This window comes from Melospiza melodia, chromosome Z, assembly GCF_035770615.1.
Source record: "Melospiza melodia melodia isolate bMelMel2 chromosome Z, bMelMel2.pri, whole genome shotgun sequence".
Classification (NCBI taxonomy): Eukaryota; Metazoa; Chordata; class Aves; order Passeriformes; family Passerellidae; genus Melospiza; species Melospiza melodia.
In genome coordinates this window covers 80,663,894-80,680,288 of record NC_086226.1, presented here as the reverse complement: position 1 = coordinate 80,680,288, position 16,395 = coordinate 80,663,894, and the positions used below count along the sequence as shown (strand labels likewise).

The following is a 16,395-nucleotide window of genomic DNA, read 5'->3' as shown; positions in this document are numbered from 1 at the left end:
TGTTTAACTTTTTAAAGAGGGATACCAAAACATCTTGTGTTGGTGTTTGTCTTTTTATTCACAGAATTAAAAAAAAAAAAAGATGGTTTACAGAAATAAAATAGATTTTAAAAACGGAAAAATTGAAGGTAATGTAAATTATTTCAGTCAGTAGATATTTCAAAGCTGACTTGCTTGGCACAGCCTTGATGACTCTTAGGAGAATATTTCTGTGCAATTATTGGATCCTCAGAGACATGTAGAGTTTAAAAAAAAACCCAAACAGAAGGGAACTAGTGCTATAAAAATGTTGTAGAAGAATTAGTTATCTCTATCTAAATATCTTTGCATTTAAAAAGTTACTGGACTGTCATTTTTTATACATTTAAAACACTAGACATATTAGTATTAAAATCCCATGTAGCAGTTGAATATTGCTTTGATATTCAGAATATCAGATTTTCACAGTTTTGATTTTTTTATAACAATATAAAGTATTGTAATCAATTTTTCCTTGTCTTTCCATGCTTCATGTCAGAAAATTCTTTTGCCCTTTGGTTGTTGCCCTGCTCATCAGAGAGCAGGTGAGATCCAATTGGTTAAAGTTCTGGGCACTTTGTGTCCTTGGTTCTCAGGGAATGAGGCGAAGAATTGAAATTAAAAATATTTGAGATCGTACTGGCATTAATATTTACATGAAAATTATGCTTATATCCTTATTTAAAAACTATACCACGTCTTTGTCCTTAAAATACTTAGCTGATGTGGGTTTGGAATTGGGTTTCACAATTTCACAGAAGGGTCTCTCTTCTCCATGAAAATAATGCCCAGAGAGGCCTTATTAAGAGGCTTTTATTAATTGGGAAAAAAAGGAAAATAAAAAAAAAAAAAAGAAAATTTAAAAAAAGGGGGGGAAAGAGCCTTTTTCAGTGGTTACTATGATTCTTTTTGGACCTGGTGATCTTTTTGGTCCCTTCCAACCCAAACCATTCTATGATTTCATGACAATCTGAAAAGAGAAACCAAATCAGATTTTTCTGTGGTTTTTCTTTTTTTTTTTCCCAAGTTCTTGAAACGAAACTTTAAAAACAAAAGCACGACACGTTTAATCTGCTTTCTGTGTCACCCTCAGAGCATCAAGGGTGTGTGTGGTCAAGACTCAAGGGCCCCAGTTTGCTGCCCACTGCCCAGCAGGACCCGGGGCTGTGGTTCTGTGCCAGCTCCCAGGCTCTCTTTGGGGCCACAGAGATTCTGCTGCAAAGCTCTTCCATTTCACACGTTTCAAAGAGGGAAATCATCTCTCAGAATTATTCTAAGGGAAAGGATTTGCCATTCCCCCAGGGACTGTACCGCAGATTTACCGTCTTGCTCAACTTGGTTTACGCATTTGTAGCAATTCCTTTTCCTTTTTTCTTCTCCAACTGCATATTTTATTTTTTTTTTCCAGTGCCTGCAGCTAGCTTGCTAATTACTTTTCCATCTATTCCAAGCAAAATATAGACTAAATCAGAAAATTATGTAAAGGTCATATTGAACCCCATTCTGATGGAAATGAGGCTTATGCAGTAAAAATAGTCCTAGATGCCAGGTGGCACTGAAGGCTATTGGAGCAGCCTGTCACATTTAAAAGCTGGAAATCTTGCTTAGGTCAGGAATGAAAATTAATTAGTATTTTTAGCCTATCCCTTAGTGACTGTCCATCCACATATCATAAAAATAACACAGTTTGGCAAAATGGCTTGCTTCTTCCCAAGATTGACAAAAAAAGTGAGCTAGGAGTTTGAAATCAGCCTGCAGTGCTGGCAGCTGCCTGAGAAACTCAGGCAGGGGCATTTTTCTATAACCTGCACAGTTTCAGAGATTGCTATTTGTGGTGGTTATACAATACTCATCCCGGTGTACAAATAAAGTGGGAGATCATACAGTGTCCCCTAAACCAGGCACCGATTCCTGTAATGAACTTTTCCTTCCGTCTGCTTTTCCCTTCCTTTCTTACCTGAATTTTGAGGCAGATGTTCTCCAAGATGAAGCTTTTCATGCCAGGCATCTGCCTCAGACTGGTCAAGGCTAGGCTGGATGGAGGTCAGAGGAACCTGGTTTGGTGGGAGATGTCCCTGCCCATGGCAGGGGGTGGCACTGGGTGATATTTAAAGTGTCAACCCAAATTCTATGATTCTATGAGGTCTGTAACAAACAGAGTGGTTTTACACAGGTGCAGCTCTTCCCATCTGGGAAGCAGCATTCCCCAAAAAGAGATTTTGCAGGTGTCTAGTCCTTGCCAGGACAGATGAAAAGAGTAGGACTAGCTCTAGCTCTGGGCAGCTAAGACAAGTGAATAATAAACATCCAAATATTATTATTTGGTATTTATTTCTCCATCCTCTGAAGATGAGGAAGGAATGAGAAGATGAATGAATGTTCTGGTTGCTGTAGGGATCTCAGTGAACCATGTCAGTGGCATGTGTGCTGGCAATAGGAAGGTGGAATTTGGTGGGAATGTTCATTGAAAGTTGGAGTGGGGATGAAAAAATTTTCTCTGGTCAAACATTTGGATTGCCTGTCACTTAAGATTCCCATCCTGCCATTAGGCGTGTGGAAAGTGAAATAAAAATAAGCAAATACTAATAAAAGCAAACCAAGCAGAATTAGTGGTTGAGGATTTAGTAGCAGGTTAACAAGCCCAACGAAAAGGACTCTAATTAAATATAGCAACACAAGGAGTCGTACTTTATGCTTATTTTGGGTTTAAACATCTTATGACCATCTTCAAAGCACTGGATTGACTGTGGAAACATAATACTGAGGAAGGAATTTCACTCCTTTACTGTGCAAATTTAAGTGATTTTTAGTTGTCAAGGCTGTGTATTGCACATCAATTCAGGAGGCAAAAAACATATTGAATAATGACCCATTTGTAGAAAAGCTGTTCCTGTTCGATAGAAGGAAATTATTAATGAAAATAAATATAATTAAAAATTATTAGTTCTTACAACCACACCTTTTCAATAACTAATGTTTTATTACATCAGAGTGTTAAAAAACCTGAGCTTGAGCAGGTTAGATGGCTGCTACAGAAAGAATGGAAAGCTTTCTGGCAGGTGGCAAAATGTAGAGAGCATGGCTGAACTGAGAGAATTTGGTACTTCTGTCAAAGTCAGCCTCCTCTGAGGCTGATTGTATAATCAGGATCTTGTATTTCGAGATCTTTAAGTCTGTCATGGCTTGAACGGAAAAAATATGTTGAAGGAAGATTTGTCCCTGTTATTTTAAAAAACAGTGAAATGTTGCTTGTCACTAACATTGGGCAGGACTAAACAGCCCTCTTTAAACTGTATCACTGAAACAACATAACAGGTAAAATTCAGATGCATTTCTTATCATAAAGAGAATATAAATTGCTTTAGGTGCATGGAAATATCAAGCAAAGGCTTGAATGAGTTCACTCAGACAGGACCATGGGGATTTCTGCACATATACAGCAACTTCTTAGATGATTTCTTGCAGTAACAAGCATGTACCACTTCATTCACATCATTTTTACTCATATATTGACTTTCCATATGGCAATCACTCTTTGCAAGAACCAAGGCCTTCCTGTTTTGCTTTGTCTTAGAAATGTAATAGATTATTTTTTATTGTATATTGTTTTGAAGTTTTACTAATGCAATTAAAATGCATTTTACTTTTTTCTACTGGAAATGTTTTGGATAAAATATGCTTTAACTGAGAGCGTGAATGTCCTTTATTAGGCTTGACAAAAGCCTAATATGATATGTAGCCTTCACCTGCCTGTGTATGAGTAATCATATATACATTTGTAATAGTTAAAAAATTATTTTGAAAACAACTATTTTTGCAGATTTTTCTCTTCTTTTTTTTTTCCTATTGTCTGCAGTAGTCTTCCTTACAAATAAATGTCATGTGACTTCAAAACAAAATCATGGCAAAACCATTTACATGCAATCTACAGTACTGTAAAGCAGTAAAATGCTAAATGAAAATTGTCAGAGTGACTGAAGTTAAGTAAAAGGCCAAAAGATTTCCCAGTCCAGTTCTTATTCCAGACACAACTTCCACTGGCTGCCATGGGAGTTGTGGCTGTGTGGCAACTGTTGGGATAAAAATAATAATTATGAAATTGCAATATGCCCCAACTATGAACACAGGTGTAATTTTAATTGTAGCATGCTCCCATGAATGTCCAGTTTTCTATTACTAAAAATATGCTAGCATGAAATCTACCTTTATATACTTTGAAAGTTATTTGTGTCAAATACCCTGAGAAATACCTTGGAATTCCTGAAGTTTTATTGGAATGCCTGCAATAGCTACAAAGAAGAAGACACAGCCCAAAACCAAAAAGGTCTGGGTAGAGATTTATGTATTCAATTTTCCTGCAGCACTGTGTTTTAACAAAGCATGAATTAACACTCCACAGTAATATTACAAGTCAGTGTTACAGTTATTCATGAATTTCATTAGTTTCAACTTTTCGACAGAATTTCATCCTGTTCAAACTGCAGAACAGTTTATTTATTAATATACACTAAGGGAAAGAGTGAGAGTATTTCAGTATCTCTTCATGTTGGCCAAAAATGTCTCAATTTTATTTTTTTTAATTCAGCCTCCTAAATGACAAAACACTTCAACTATTTTTTTTTTCTGCAAAACAGGAACGTTGGGCTTTTCTTTTATTAAACAAAACACAAATCAAATATCCTGCCATGTGTGTGTTCTGCTCAAACCTCCTCTGAATAGGGGCAAGGAGAGAAGGTGCAAAGCAATGTGTTTCTCACCAGGCCTTGTTTCCATCTCAAGTTTTTGAAGAACAACACAGGCCATACAATATCACATCTTAAGAAATCCAAAATAAGTTTTTTGCCTCAAACTGTTTTAAGTCATGCAGTTGGATGTGTCTGTCACGCTACCTATGACCCACCTGAGGGTGGACACCAGAGAGGCTCTATGGCTCTTATGTCAAAAGATTTTTGGCTTTTAAAATATTTCTTTCATCTGTTTGTAGCTCTGTAAAGTATCATTGTATAATTCTACAGTTTCCTCAGAGGGAGGCCAAAAAAAGGTGGGGGGATTACCACATTGTATGTACTTCTTACTGGGGATTCTCATCAATTATGTTAATTTGATAAACTGATAAAAGTGTCAAAGCCCTGTATCACATGTGCTTTTGGCCATAAGTGCACCAGGAGGACCTTGATTAAACAGTGACATCTTTTTATCACTTCAATCTTGTTTTGCTCTTTTAGGGGCTATAAGGCAAGATCTCCAGTGGAAGCGTGCCATGCCATTCCCTAAAGGAATAAATTATTTCCCTAGAGAGTGCTGCAGCTCAAGCCCCAGCCCTGGAAGGCAAAATTCACCTGTGCTGAGAGCTGTGCTTGAACTCCTTATCACAAACTATTTACATTACTATTAAACACAAGCAGGAATTTCAACTTAAAGCATTAAAGCTTATCAGAAAACACCAACATGCAGTATTGCTGTGCAGGGCTCACTGCCATTAGCCACCCAAAAATAAGTCAGTGCTTCCATCCAGGTGCAACTGGCTTCACGTGAACCATATTAATCACAAGCCATTAATTTGAATTTGCGCTGTGGAAGTAGCTGGTGCAAAGGAAGCAGATCTCAAGTGATCCTGCTTGTGTATGTTCCAAACTGAAGGCTCGTGACTGCAAACACGGGTTGTGATTTTGAGCTGGGATTCTCAATCAGTGTAGGTTTCTGGGTTGACAAAAAAACGATGTTTTTTGGAGAAAAAAGAGAAATTATTTCCTAGCTGGATTGTCTAGCTAGGAAAGGAGAAAGAGTTGGAGAATAGTGACAGAATCTGGAATTCAATAGGATTTAAGGTTTTTTACATGGAAATAGCAGGGTTTGATGGCAGCTTGGGAAAAAAAGTGGAAGAGAAAAGGATATATTTCCTGTGTCCTACATCCTCAGGGAAATAAGTGACTGGAGTGTAACTCTTGTCTATTTCCCTTGGTTTCTGCTGTGGACAACTTTACGCCTGTTTGGACTATATATATTTCACATTTAGTGATTCTCTTTCATCACTTTTTAATAATATTTCATGTCCTGAGGATAACCACCCTCTGAGGTTCTCTTCTGCTGTTTCTGTGTCATTAATGCAGCACTAGTAATTAGGATCTGACTCATACAAATATGAACAGCCTAAGTTTAGGCTGTGGCATTTTTTAGTTCCCACTGGAATCCTCAGCAAGAGGACTAACTGGATTTATTCTATTTGCTGTCATAATTAAGGTTCACATAATCTTTGCAGGTTTTTTTTTCCATTTTCCAGTTATAGAAGCAAAAAAGGATGACAAGTCCTCATCATTGGCAGTTTAAAGTGCAGTGAAACAATAAAAAATGACATCTTCATATATGATGACAAGAATTATGATGATAAAAACAACACTGTTGCACAGAAATCCCAATTGCAAGTGAGGTTCTGCATTAGGTACCAAACAATATATAGTTTCTATATTGCTGGGACTGTTTTATTTAAGCCATTATCAGTGCAGTAAAAAGAGACATGGATTTGTTCCAATCATGTAGAAAATGGATTTGGAGAGTTTGTTTTAATGCAGAATCTGTAGACATTAGCCTTTTCAGGACTGCACCTTTGAACTAAATCTTCCAGACATCCCAACTGAAATCTAATTTAATATTTCTTTGAATATTTTAGCATTAAAAATTCAAGTATGCAGTCCTTCAGCAAAGTTTTTACAAAATTATTCTCTCTGTTTGCAGAGGGTGGTTTGGTTTTCTGCTTGGTTTTTTTTTTTTTTTTTTGTCCCTGTTTGATGTAAACCAGACTCAACTGAAACATAAATTTGGAAAATATTTCTAATGTGTGTTGGAAAATTTAGTTTTAATGAGACAAAGTAGATCACAAAAGAAGTGTAGCAAACAAGATGCCACAGCTGGGTCAGAAAGACTGGGAGAAGTCAGTGACAGAAAAAGGATCATCTATGAGAAAAGCAGCAATGATGCTGCCTGAGTGGAAAGTTGAAGGAGGAGGAAGAGGCCTTGGAAATCTGTATTTTCTGTAAACTGATCAGGTGTTCCCTGGGAAGATAAAATCCTCCTGTGAAAGGCGATGCAGAGATGCAGAGCAGGTCTCACTTTAGCACTCACTAAGGAGGTTTGTGGGAGAGCTGGTGGGGGAAGGATACTGTGGGCATTATCCAAAAACACATATTTGGGTGGCAAAGGGTACAAAGAGGTAGAAAACAGCATTGAAAATTGGCAAAGGAAGTTCTTAGCCTTGAAAGCTGAGGAATATGAAGAGAAATAATGGAAGACGACTTGGGGAAAATGTCTTGTAGTGCATTGAACACTTTCCCCAGATTTTAGAGTATTTTCATGTCTCACCCTCTGCAAAATCACTAAAGTGCCTGCTACACTCACCATGCCTCAAATTTGGGTATAATTTGCCATCAAAGGCTTGGATGTGAAGTTTAAGACTCTTAAGGAAAGTCATTGTATATCCATCAAGTATAAATTGCTCCTTTACAGAAAATATTCTAGCTATTAGCTCAAAGAAGGTTGGGAGATGGCTGGACAATCCAGGTTAAATTTCTTCACTGTAGAAGAAAGAATTGTAGGGAATAGAATTGGAGGGAAATGTGCAGAAATGACCCAAAAGCCATTTTGCACTCAGGGGGTGAACTTTATCTTTTTCTGCATCCAGATGGAGACACCTTGATCATTATAATCAACACGCTCCATTTGCCGCATTAAAAACAAGATAAATATTTAATCACAGTGCAATTAAGTCTGGATCTCTGCCATCAGTTTATAATGAATATATAGGCAGATAGAATCTAATACACTACTAATTCACTTACAAGCCAGGCTGAACAGATTTTCTTTAAAATTTTTTTCCCCCAAAGCTGGTATTTTGGGAATGTTCATGAGATGACAGTGTGTGTCATCTAATTACTTTGTCTGCTTTCATGCATTAACTGGAATAACATGCAGCAATCAGTTTTTGTTATCAATATTCCACATAAACCATGAATGATGTTCTGCAGTGCCTGTTTTTTTCAGGTTTAAATAACCAAACAAAAAGCAAGGTGTAGGTCAATACAAATTTGTTGATGCAAAGTAGATATGTATCCCAGCAGTGAAATAGAAGCAAGAGTAGCAAATTCAGACAGGAATTTTTTGAAGGATAAGAAGGAGCTGTTGTGGATTGGTTTATTCCCTTTTCTGCTTACTTTACAAATATTTGAATGTATTGGGCAAGGAAGAATTTCTTGTTACATTTTAGAAGCTTTGAAGGATGAGTTCAAAATACAGCTTTATCATGATCATCATTATTAACTGATGATGGTCAGTTTGTCATGGTGCACCAGTATAAATGTAGTTGGGCCTAAAACATTTAGATGTTTATGTATTTTTTTAACATAGAATTACTTATAAATGAAAAAAAAAAGAAAGATCTTTGAGTGAGAAGGAGCAAATACTGGACTACTTTCAAAGCATTAGTTCATTACTGCTGATGCTTAATACTTTAATACTTTAATACTTTTAATACTTTATTGGCAGAATGAGCACGTTGTCTAGAAGACATTTTCATGACTGCAGTGCCTTCAGAAGGTCGGCAGCACATCTGCTGGGAACGTGCTCCTCCAATGTTCCCAAACTCTGCGCTGCAAGGCAGGCACCTGGGGACATTCAAAGTCTTCACAATAATATTGAATTAACAACCAAAGCAGTAAATGTGAGGAAGATCAGAGACCCTCAGAAGCTTTTGTTGTATTCCTGACCTTTTTGTGCAATAAAGCAGATTTCTGCCAGAACCTGTAGGGACATTCCTGATGGATTTGAATGCTCGTCTGCGTGTCCCCGTGGAAGATGGTCCCTTTTGAATAGGATTAGGTTATACTTTGGATTTGTGTCTGCTGAAGTGTGAATTCTGCAATCTCACATTTGAAGGGGCAGACCTTTCAAAAATCCATTTTGAGTTTTTAAAAGGGCAATGAGGAAAGAAACAGGTCAATGTACTTCTGAAAAAAAGGCAGTCTATCATCTGTGTGCATAGTGGTGGTGAAATTTTTAACCGTGTGAAGAAAACATGTGTCACTTAGAAAACTATGTCAACTATAAAGACTCAGAAATTGAGCTCATCACAAATATTTGTAAAATATCTTGTGCAGATTTTGCTCATTTCCACGGCGGGATGGTTCAGCTTTGTGCTCGGGTTGCAGGAACTGCTGAGCAGAGGCAGTGCAGGGTTGGATTACCTGGATACTGAGCCTGATTCAGTGTGATAATCCTTATTCCCCTCCCCATGGGCAGCTTGTGCCATTCTGCTGGCTCCTGCAGCAAGGAGGCCGATTCTTGCCTTCCCATGAAGGTGAAATAAGTTGTTTGTGACACTGGCTGCCTTTGCACACGCTAATTCCAAACCATGGGAGCTCCTGCTAAGTGAGCTCTGTCACTGCTTATTTTAAAGGTTCCACTTTGCAGAGGAAGCACCTAAAGTGCCAGGTATTATCCAAATACAGAGGAAATCTTCCAACTTAGGATGTTAAAACTGTGTAAGAGATCTCTGGTGAAGATTTCAATTTATCAGATGAGGAAAAACCTCATATGTGACATCCATATAAGGCCAAGAGGAACTTAAGAGAAGCTGTTGCCACAAAGTCATGCAGCTGGAGAGTACTTTTCTTTAAAATGAAAAGGAAAATTATTTGATATGTTTTATTAGTTTGATGATAGCTCGCAATATTTGTTTTGATGGGATTTGCAGCTTATTATATCATCAGAATACCATTATCTATTAATCTACTTCAGTAATACTCCAGAAAATAAATGAAGCAATTAGCTTTGTATCTTTACCTTGATGTATATTAAGGTCAAAATCTAATTTAGTGTTTTTCATTAAAGTAATATTACTTCTGCATGAAGATAAAATGGATTGATACCATCAAACATGCTAAGATTTTTTTTTTATTTCATTTTACTTAATTTTACTTGTAAAAAATGTGGTTATTTTGCATGTTTCACTCCACTGGAGTACACATTTTTTTCTTTATTTTCTCTTTATATTTTTCATATTTGTCACTTTAGCTTGACTTAGTAAGAAAAAGTGGACTTTGATTTTTTGATCATCTGTTTTAGCATATTTTTGAATTCAGGGAATCCAAGTGTGTGATGAAGATGGCCTGATGTTGATTTCTTGTTTAATGACATCCCCTGTAATTTTTGCTTCCCACCAAAGCATCAGCAGATTTTATATTTGGCAAAAACAAATGCTTATGCTGTTTTTTTTAGAGGCAGATGGCTATCACTAAACTGGTTTCCTTGCTTTCCTGGCTTTATCTTCTCTAGACAAACTCATGGTTTCCCTCAGATATGCAGTTTCCACTGCAGCAAGGCATGATACAAGATTTTATTTTGAATTTTTCGTTGACTCTACTTGTCAAATGAGAAAACAGATAACATGGTTCTGCCTTGAGCCCCTCTGCAGCTCTGCTGAGGATGCATTTATTTGATTCATACCTCTATGAAGTCTCAGAGGTTTTAGTAAGAACATCTAAAATTTAAAACCTGCTGCACTTTAAGTTAACTTTCAATATTTTTTTCAAAAACAGCATGGGATTTCAATTGACTAACAGGATGATGTATTTTGGACTATACTTATTATGTTGGCTGATACCCCTGGAACTGAACAAAGAAGAACTCAAAAGAGCAGCAAAGTGAACAGATCTATTACTTTGAGTGCACAATTAATCTTGCTGACATTATTTTATATGAACGTGGATAAAAATGCCTGGAAACCACACCATTGAATTCCTCTGCTCATTAATATTGATCAAATGTTGTTGTTCTCTTTGTGTGGGAAGCCACTTAAAGATTACCTGTAAAAGTATTACAACACTATTGATTTACAAAAAACCCAATCAATCCCTGAAGTCCACTATTTTTGAAAATTAGTTGACATATTCAGTTAGTTATTTTGCTGGTTTGTTTGGGGTTTTTTTTTTGTTGGGTTTTTTTGTTAGTTTTTTAGGAGGTTTTTGTTTGCGTTTTTTGTTTGCGTTTTTTGTTTTTGGGGGGTTTTTTTTTGGTAAAAAATTATATTCGTGGACTTGCTGCTATAGATCTGAGTAACAGACCATATTAATCAGGCTGTCATAGAATTAATTATCCAGAATTTAACACCATGTTGTTTAAAAGCCTAGACATCCCTTTGGAAGCTGGCTGGGATGTCTCCTCATGTGCCATCTGAGCCCAGATCTTACACACTGCATTTTTGGTGCTTCAATGGAATGATGGCAGGATTAGGCCCCAGATCCTCCCAAAAACTTAAATCTGCAGAAATTGAATCATTGGGTCCTGTAGACTCAGTTAAAATTAATTAATTAACTAATTAATTAATTTTGAGGTATCATATTAGGGTGTTCATGCAATTTAAATAAGCTCAAGATGTGTGAACTTAAATTTTGGTCCTTTGAAGAATTAGAAGCAATGGTAGGGTGGCACAGGCTTTTTAATTTTCAATCATTCATTCATTCATTTCAAACACAGAGTTAGTCTGACCCATGTCTTTATCAATTAATAAATGTAAATTAGTCAAAACTATGTCACTGTAATTTTTTTAATTTGAGCACAAATAATGACAGTGTTTTGTTGCTCTAAAAATAATTTTTGAACTACCAGTGTCTATGAATAACAAAAACAAAAGCAAACAAAAATACCCAAAGCAACATACACAACATTTATATTGAAAGTAGTCATATTAGTTGTCCATAACAACCATAATCAGAAAAAAATTCATATTGTTAGTGTGTGTTTTGTTGTTTGTTTTTTGTTTTTTTTCAGAAGAAAGGCTTCATAAAAGAAAAACATTAGCTAGAAATACTCTCATGCACCAGTATATTTATCACTATGCACCTCAGATAACCTTTTAAGCCCTTGCAGTTTGGACAGATCTGAGAAAATGCAAAATATAAAGAAAATTGATGAAAGTAGGCTGAATGTGTGCTTAACAAGCCATACAAAGAAAGCAAAAAGCAAAATGAGAACGTAATTATTAAGAGATTTATTGTTCTTGGAAGATTAGAGATCTTGCCTGCATAGAAACAATTAACATATGAGGCTGCCTGCAGGTACTCCCCAAACTGTAGCACTGTGATAGAGGCTTGGAAAAAAAAATACACAATTCATATTTATTGGGAGGCTAAAAGTGCAAATTATTAGACAGGTTTCTTCCCAAATTATTATGAAGGAGAAATAGCATGAAGTAGTAATACTTGAAAGACACAAATCTTCCCAGAATTAAGAATGTAGGGTACCACTACTTTTAAATTGTAATACAGAGTGTGCATGGCAAAAGGCAAATCAGGCAGCAGCCACTCTCCTTATTTTCATCTTCACAATTTTTGCCCTTTTTTTGCTAATAACACCATTTGGAATTATCTGCAGTACATTCATGTCCATTATTTTTTTGGTTCAGTGAGACATATCCATGTTTAATGATGTACACAAGCAAAACCTCTGCAGGACCGTGTCTTGGAACAGGCTGATGGCAAAAGTTGTAATAGAAATGTGCACCTGCGTGGCTTCTCAAAATTGCAATAGCCACATGGGCAGTAATAACTGGGGAATATGTTCTGACATCCTCATCATTCAGTTAATTTTTACACTTTGCAAATTAATATTTGCTTGGAGAGCATGGTGTTCCCTGACGTGACGTCTGGATGAATGGAGCTCTGTGAGGATCTTTCAAACCTGGGCTTGTAATTGAAAACATGAACAGGCAGACATGCAGAAGCATTGAATTTACAGATCCTTAAAGTCTAAATAATTCTATTTGTTCATTTGTTGGCTCCCTAAGGTGACTTGTCAGGTCTCACCAACCCCCTGGAGCCCTCCAGGCTGGGGCAGAGGGGCTGGGAAGCAGGGACAGCCCTGGGGGTGCTGTGGTGACGAGGTCTCTGGTGTTGAGGTGAACCCCAGGTGTCAGAAAGTCTCTTTTTCCCAGCCAGACTGAAGAAGAAGCATCTTTAAAAGTTCTGCTTTTCAAGGTTGTTTACTTTCTCTTATATATAACATTCTTTCTCTGACCCGCCCAGGGTCTGGAGGGTTGGATTGTGGCACACTGACCACCCTCAGGGCAGTGTTATCTTTTTATACTAAAAACTACTTGTACTTTATTTGCCATAACTTCCCAATACCTACCACCTATGTCAGACAGTGAGCTTCTACCCAAAACCAATCTAGAAGTGCCACCATCCCAGCAGAAGATGGAGGCCGTGAAGAAACAGGAGGAAGGACAGGACAGGCCCAGATTCCTCCATCTTGCCTCCTGAACCTCCATTCTAAAAACCCCAAAATTCTCCATTCTCACCCTGTGCCAAAGTCACTAACATTCTACTCAAACCCTTGTGGCTTGTAACAAAGTTGGTAATTGTTGTTTCCACGGGTTACAATCGAAGGCCCGGGTGTCTGACTCCGTGCCCAGGTCTCTGCCCCTGCCAGGCTCTGAGGGCAGCCAGAGCCATGTCCTGGGTGCCAGCCCTGTGCCAGCAGCCGGACACGGCCCAGGGCTGCCCGGGGGCCCAGAGGCCGATGGCCCCGGGGCTGTGCCGGCCTGGGGCGGCAGCGGGAGCGGGGCAGGGCCCGTCCCTGGGCCGGCCCTGCTGAGGCCGCCCCTCGAGGGCTGCGGCACCTGCGGGCCCTCACACGGGCAATGGAGGGGCTGCGGCGTGGCCGGGGCGGGGAACGGAGCTGGGAAGGGAATGGAGCCCCGGGAGAGGCTGAGGGAGCCGGGAAGGGGCTCGGCCTGGAGCAAAGGAGGCTCAGGGGGCCCTCGTGGCTCTGCACAGCTCCTGCCAGGAGGGCACAGCCGGGGGGAACGGGGACAGGAGCAGAGGGAACGGCCTCAGGCTGGGCCAGGGCAGCTCAGGGTGGGCACAGCAGGAATTTCCCCATGGAAAGGGGGCTCAGGAGCTGCCTTGGCACTGCCCAGGGGGGCTTGGAGTGCCCAGCCCTGCAGGCGTCCCAGGAAGGGCTGGAGGTGTTTTGGGTTGGCGACAAATTGGGCAACAGGTAGAACTTGATGGCTTTTCCAACTTCTGTGATTCTGGGATTTCAAAATTTCCAACTGTGATTGTCAGTAAATTATGCTCTAGATTTCTTTTCTCTTTTCGCTTTGGGTATATTTTTCCAAATGCAATTTGAAGTGAGTGAAGGATTATGACATTGTGTTTCAACAAACAGTGGTTTTCACCTTTCAGGGTACACAGCACAGGTTGCAAATAACATATATTTTATTGAATTTACAAATCAAGACAAACTTGCATGTGAGGCTTTCTAAACAATGTTTACCACTTCTTTAAAATGAGATAGGGAAAAAAAAATCATCAAAATAATGTTTTCTTCTGGTAGGAGTCGTACTGGGGGTAGTGTTAGTAAGACATTAAAATATAAGTAGCTCTTTTCCAGTGGTGTTCAATGAGTAAACTCTGGACCTCAGGTCAAGCAATTCCATTTTTCAAGGTACTTAAGGTTATAGTAATTGCAATTGTAGCAGATGTCCATGCTGAAACTTTATGCATTCTAGCATGTGGCGCGTTGGGGACAAAGAAAATTTAGACAGAACAGCTTTATCAAACCATCTTGAAGTGGCTACAGAGGCACTGAATGGAAAAGAATAGTTGGCTTGGTAGCTTCTAACTACTGGCCCAGATACTCACATTTCAGAAAGTCACCTGGAGCCATAGCAAAGATCTCCTCAGAATGCTAACTTGACATGTAGTGATCATTCAGGGACATTGTACATGTCACTCTGTGCATGATAGGCATGTTTGATTAATACCTATTCCCTCAGTGGTGCAAAAACTAGAATGCCTGTTATCTTTAACAGAAGAGCAAGATTTAGCCTCGCTGTCTCCTGTCTTCTCTCACATTAAAAACTAATGCCATGATTAATGAGTAGTGACACGCTTCATATTTTTTTTCTTGTTCATAAAAATCCTTGCTGGCAAGTTATCTGAAGTAAGTGAAGGGTGTATTTTACTGAGCTAGTGGAATATAAAGGCCTGCGTAAGGCACTTTATTTCTTTCATGAATGTTTATAAATGACTGAAATTATTATGGTTGTTATTGTGGATGTCTACATACTTCTCTCTCTTTCTTTTTTTTTATCTTTTTTTTCCCTTCTCACAGGACCCTGCCTCCCCAATCCATGCCATAATGGTGGGATATGTGAAATTAGTGAAGCATACCGAGGCGACACGTTCATAGGCTACGTTTGTAAATGTCCACAGGGATTTAATGGGATTCACTGCCAGCACAGTAAGTTCCACATGGTAGATTTTATTGTATTTATAGATAGGAGCCTTTTTATTGCCTGCACTTTAAGGATTAATATCGGATCTGGTTTTCTGGAGTATATCAGACTTTGGCCTTTATATTATGAGCAAGCTAATACCACCGAATGCTGCTGCTGCCTTCAGAAAATGACCTGACTACCAACCCACTGGACACAACAGGACATGATTTGCTATGCATGTTTTATGCCATGGCAAGGACAAGGTAAACGTATTTTGCAGGGATTTAATACAAAAGCGTATTTGAAATAGAAGGACTATCTTCTTATCTCAGTAGTGTTTGTGGGTTTGCTTTGATTAATGCTAAATAAAAAAAGGAAAAAACCCTGAAATTTCTGAATAAATGTCTTTTTCATCTTTCTTTAGCTATGTCTTTATAAATAATTAAGAAATATTTTGAATCACAGTATCTAAGTTCAAGAGCAAAATCTCCAGACTTACGTCATTTAACCCTGTTTAAAATACAGTTTCTTGATCTTTTTCTAATCTTTTTCATTTATTTGGAGAGTATTTCCTACTTTCACATCAGATTTGGAACAGCAGGTCAGTATCCTCATCTTGCAGTGTGTAGGTAGAGAACTTACAATGAACCTCATGGGGAAAGAAATTTTGGGTGTGCTGGATTTAGCAGGAGCAGAATTAAATGTCTTCACAGTAGCTGGTGTGGGCCTGTGTTTTGGATTTGTGCTGGAACCAACATTGATAATTCAGGGATGTTTTAGTTACTGCTGGGTAGAGCTAACACAGAGTCAGGAGCTTTTCTGCTTCTCACTCCACCCCACCAGCAATCAAAGCCAATTAGTGAGGGATATTCATCTGCTAGTGACTGAGCAGTCATATGTGAACCTATAAATGTAGTCTGTATTGTCTGTTAATTTAATAGAAACTGTTTTTTTTTTTTTTTAACATGCAAATCTCATTTGAAACAAGTGCTTGCCTGAGGAGAAGCTCACGAGAGAAATTTTGGGGTTTCCATTTTGTGCATGAGTGGTTCTTAAACCTAGAGCAGCATGGCTCTTTAAGTCTTACACTGTTGATGCATTTGGAA

General features: G+C 38.4%; 1 protein-coding gene across 2 annotated transcripts in view; it reads left to right on the top strand.

Annotated features, from left to right (window-relative positions):
- The window catches only part of EDIL3 (EGF like repeats and discoidin domains 3), a 235,995-nt gene that overhangs the window by 101,456 nt on the left and 118,144 nt on the right, over positions 1–16,395 (top strand). For both annotated transcript variants that reach the window (XM_063180903.1, XM_063180902.1), the window contains one exon: positions 15,184–15,312. In XM_063180903.1, the coding sequence (XP_063036973.1) occupies positions 15,184–15,312 (129 nt within the window). The remainder of the gene's footprint in view (positions 1–15,183; positions 15,313–16,395) is intronic.